The sequence below is a fragment of the Aedes albopictus genome, chromosome 2, assembly GCF_035046485.1.
Source record: "Aedes albopictus strain Foshan chromosome 2, AalbF5, whole genome shotgun sequence".
Lineage (NCBI taxonomy): Eukaryota > Metazoa > Arthropoda > Insecta > Diptera > Culicidae > Aedes > Aedes albopictus.
The window spans coordinates 29,792,475-29,797,482 of record NC_085137.1 but is presented as its reverse complement, the minus strand read 5'-3'; the positions used below and the strand labels follow the sequence as shown (position 1 = coordinate 29,797,482).

The 5,008-nt window shown below is 40.9% G+C and overlaps 1 protein-coding gene across 1 annotated transcript; it reads left to right on the top strand.

Moving 5' to 3' along the window:
- Positions 1 to 832: 832 nt before the first annotated feature.
- LOC134286006 (uncharacterized protein K02A2.6-like) lies at positions 833 to 2,989 on the top strand. The gene is made up of 3 exons (XM_062847567.1): positions 833 to 898; positions 1,214 to 1,412; positions 1,467 to 2,989. Exons 1-3 carry the CDS (start codon positions 833 to 835, stop codon positions 2,987 to 2,989), a joined length of 1,788 nt encoding a protein of 595 aa, XP_062703551.1.
- The last annotated feature ends 2,019 nt before the right edge of the window (positions 2,990 to 5,008 follow it).

Genomic DNA, 5,008 nt, shown 5'->3' with positions numbered 1-5,008 from the left:
TGATTTTGGATTCCCTCTGGAAGTGGGGGCGCCTTTTTGTTGTGAAAGCAACATATAATACTGTAAGGACTAGAGGATCTAACGATAAAGGAAATGCAGAAATGGAACGAAACAACTAAAACATACTGAACCCTCTTAAGATGTTAGGATTTTCGCACCACGATGGCGTAGTGCACGTTCAGCGTACCTGTCAGGGTATTGACCCAAACATCCTACTAGGGTAAAGCTGCAGCCAGATTCTCACAGTTTAGACTCGGTCTATAGATCCTTTCTGCTGACATCTGCATTGCACTGTACGTCTGGAGTTGTATTCCTGGCCCATTCGTGATAAACTGCCATATTTGAACTAAACATCTGTATGCAAAAAAAATGGAGGACGTAAACAATAACCGACTGGGGGAAGAAACAGAGGAGAAAAAAAAACAGATTCCTTCAATTAAAACCATTTGAGCTGAAGGGGATGTATGCTGTTGGTTTTGAGCAACTAATTTAACCAAACAAACCTTGTGGAACATTCGCTCCTGAAGAATTTAAAATTGTTGAAGGTACCTATTGTTGCAAAGGGGTCGAACCCTGACAGAAGAAGAAACTCCACGGAATCCAACCAAATTATACATCACAGCGTAGCTCATATGTAGCAATTGAACCGGAGCACTGTAACGGAAACATTTTGAGGAGCTTCATCGAGTCATTTCAACAATGATCAGCAGGATTCTGATCATTTAAAATAACTGGATTCATTGTAGCTGATGTCGTTAATGTATAGGGGGGATGTAGAGTCTAGAAGTGTATTGGCCCTTTGTATAAGCAGATCAGATTGGACAACCCTGTCATGAATGGATCGACAGTGTGTACGAATCAGATCGGGGAGAACGAAGCAAAGTGTGAGACGTCGAGAGTGTGTGTCTGATGGTATGAAAATATAAAGCGTAAAACTTAAAGAAAGTGTTTTAATTATAATACCTAGAATGACCTCGATCCTACAACTAGTACTTTGGTAAGAAAATAGAACAGAAAAGTTTCAGAAGAATTTTCTAGTAGCAATGAAGTTTGAATGATGAGTGAAAGGGGACGAGTTTCGGAATCACTGGTAAAGAGGAATGAGCTGAATGCTGGATCCTTAAAATTAAAAAAAAAAAATGTGATCATGCGATGAAATGGGCCGAGTTCCGGATTCATCTATGGAAAAGGTTTACGGTACTACGACCCCCAGGATCTGTGCATTGTCATTGCTGATGCGAGTCCAACGGGTCTGGGCGCCGTGCTATTGCAGGAAGACAAGAACGGTTCAAAAAGAATCATTTCGTTTGCTAGCAAAGCTTTGACGGATACTGAAAGAAAATATTTCCAGACCGAAAAGGAAGCGCTGGCTCTGGTTTGGGCGGTTGACAGATTTCAACTTTACCTGCTGGGTAAGCGTTTCAACCTTGTAACTGACTGCAAACCGTTACATTTTCTATTCAAAGAACGGGCAAAGCCTTGTGCTAGAATAGAACGATGGGTTTTGCGTTTGCAGAGCTATTCCTACGATGTGCTGTACCAACCGGGGTCCGGTAACCTAGCCGATGCCCTTTCAAGAATGTCAGTAGTAAACCCTGTTGAGTTCAGGAGTGCAGATGAGGCTTGCATTTACCAGTTGGTTTTGGCAGGATTTCCAAAAGCTGTTACGATTCAAGAAGTAGAGGAAGCGGTTCTCAACGATGAAGTCATTCAAAGCGTTATCAAAGGGTTGGAATCCGGAGAATGGGTTGAAAAAGCAAAAGAGTACAAACCATTCAGCTCAGAACTGTGTGTAGTTGCAAATTTGCTGTTGAGAGGGGACCGGCTGATAATTCCGGAAAAGTTAAGAGATCGCGTGATTGAAGTAGCTCATGAATCACATCCGGGAATGGTTACCATGAAACGAAGACTTCGACAAAAAGTATGGTGGCCTAAGTTGGACAAACAAGTGGAGAGTTACGTAAAGAAATGTAAGGCCTGTACGCTTGTAGCTACCTGTGATCCTCCAGTGCCGATGGCTCGTACCAAGATCCCTACGAAACCCTGGGCTGATCTAGCGGTTGATTTTGTTGGGCCGTTACCGTCAGCTCATAATCTGCTCGTAATAATTGATTATTTTAGCCGTTTCGCTGAGGTGATTATAATGAAACAAATCACAGCAAACCTCACTGTAAGGGCCCTACACGAAACGTTTTGTCGATTTGGAATGCCGGAATCTATCAAAACAGATAACGGACCACAGTTCATTAGCTCTGAATTTCACGATTTCTGTAAACAATTCGGCATCGATCACGTGAAGACTACTCCCTATTGGCCACAAGGCAATGGGGAAGTAGAAAGGCTGAACCGCTCGATTGGCAAAAGATTAAAAATTAGTCAGGAAACAGCAGGATCAGATTGGCAGTGGGACCTCAGAACATTTGTTCTAATGTATAATTCAACGCCTCATTCGACGACTGGAGTTGCTCCATCGAGCATGCTTTTCGGAAGAAAGCTCAAAGATAAACTGCCGGGATTAATAATAAAGAACGAACATATACTTGAGGAAATCCGAGATCGTGATCATGTTAAAAAGATGAAGGAGGCGGAGTACAGTGATGAACGTCGTGGAGCCAAGCCGGATGATCTTCAAGAAGGGGATAAGGTAGTAACGAAACGTATCCAAAAAGATAATAAATTATCAACGACATTCGATTCGGAGGAGTTCATCGTCATCGGTCGAGAAGGTTCTGACGTAACAATTAAGTCAACGGAATCGGGACGAATCATACATCGCAATATCTCCCATCTGAAGAAACTCCACACATGTGAAACTGTACAAAAGGAAACCAACGAAACTAGCGAGGCCGGAAAAAGTCCAGGAACTCAACAGCCCGAGGATCCAGCACCAACTCCGGAAAGAGTGACCGTAGGAGCTAGTTCGCGACCAAGACGGCAAATGAAACGGCCAGCACACCTCGATGATTATTCTATGAGCACAATAATTTAATGTAAAGAAAAAGAGGAGTGTAGTATCCTACGCGATTATATAAACCTTGTGAATTCACTCCCTACCTTTATAGTTGTGCTCACCTATCATGTGCGTCATACCTTTGTGTTCCTGTCTACCTACCTTGTATGTTGTATTTGGCGAAAGCGGAAATAAAGAAAAGAGTCAGTTGTATTGCAGACGATCGACAGAGTAGACGCGTGTTATTACTTGTCAACAGTCCGAATCGGCCGAGTTAGTTACGACGGTACAGGCGGGATCACTCAAGACAATTGTTGTACTTCCTCACAAGCATGGGTACATTCTACTTCTCGAATAAAACAAATTATATTACCGAATACATTTCATTGTGTCCGCTTCTTGCGCGCGTCCGAATCAACTCACTCTACACGGAAAATCTTCTTTACATCAATTTCATATTTCAATGGGGTGCATAAAAGTTAAATACAAAATGAAACAAGTAATACAAGAACAATCTTTCTGGGATTATTCCAGAAGTTCCCCGGTTATGCCTCCAGGAACATCTTCAAAGATTTAATTCATAAATTCCAGCTGGGATCCCTCAAGCAATTGCAACTGAAGAATCTTAGGAAAAATCTTTGGAGGAATTCTTAGAAGCATTCTGGGATGAATCACTGTAGAAAATTCAGCAGAAATCCTACGAGGAATTCCCAAGAAACAGAACTGGCTGAATAACAGTTTCTTAAGCTAAAGTTTGCTTGAGAATGGTTTGTTCCACTCTTGTACAGCAAAAATATTTGTTGGGTTGCTAGTGGAAACTGTACAGAAATTTCACAACAGAAATTATTGGAGAAACCCCATCAGAAACACCGGGGGAATCCCTAAGATAGATTCTTTGAATAAATACCTTGAGGAATACCTACAGGAATGCTAGAATAAAACTCTACAGCAACCCCTAGAATTGTTAAAGGTATCACCGTATCACCGTTAGAATTTCTCACGGAATTTTAAGAGAAATTGCTGGAAAAGGAACTTCTGGAAAAATTCCAGGAAGATAGTCTTGAATTATCCCACTAGCGGTTTATAGTTTTTATAATTTTTAGAGTAATCCTAGAGATTACTAGTGAAATCTCATCAGGACTCCCTGGAGGAACCCGAAGAGAAGTTCATTGAAGAAATATTTTTATGAACCCACACAATGCAATGATACCTTGAGAAATTCGTGGAAGAATCGATAGAGGTATTCCTAGAGTAATTCTTGGAGGAGTCCCAAAATGAAACGCAGGAGCAAATATTTCGGATCACTCAAAACGGCTTAGTACATATCTCGAAAAATCACAAAATTTGAAGTGTCGCTTGACGGTATTTGTTTATTTTGGAAAAATGGATCCCGGAAGTATTTCAAGCAACGTAAAACTAGCACAGAATGGTGTTTTTCGAAAACGGCGATGTTTGAAATGCCGCATGGCAGTATTAAACCATTTTCAAAACTTCTAACCGGAACTGGATTGCGGGAAAACGGCAAACTAAATCCAAAATGTCCAAATGTATTCTAAGCGACCAATCATCGTGATAATATGTTATAACTTTCAAAAACATGAATTTTCATATGTCGCATGATGGTGTTTGTTAATCTTAAAAAATTGACCCCGGAACCACCGGAACCGATTCCCATGAAATCCGAATATCAGTTCCAAAGTGGCCAAAACTATTTCGGATAGAAAAAAATAGCTCAGAATGATGTATCTTGAAAAATAACAACGTTTGAGGTGTCGCATGATGGTATTGAAACATATTTAAAAATCGACCCCGGAACATCCGTAAAACTGGTTCCAAGGTACTTAGCGGCCGGTATCTTTGCGGGATCTTTCAGACATATTTTTCTATCATTCCGTTCACTTAGGTCTGGGGAAGATATCTGGACTCCAAAACTGATCACCAAAATCTTAGATGAGGAATTGAAATCCATGATGGTGGCTGCATAATGGAGTTTTAGAGTTTACAGTGTATACACTGTTTAGAGTCTATAGTGTATACACTGAAAATACAGAAACATAC

Bases quoted from the DNA above. Each gene is read 5' to 3' on its own strand.
- LOC134286006 (XM_062847567.1), top strand. From the start codon at position 833: ATGAATGGATCGACAGTGTGTACGAATCAGATCGGGGAGAACGAAGCA. The intron at 899-1,213 runs GTGTGTGTCTGA...TACGACCCCCAG, and splicing joins CAAAGTGTGAGACGTCGAGA to GATCTGTGCATTGTCATTGC. The intron at 1,413-1,466 runs GTAAGCGTTTCA...TTCTATTCAAAG, and splicing joins ATTTCAACTTTACCTGCTGG to AACGGGCAAAGCCTTGTGCT.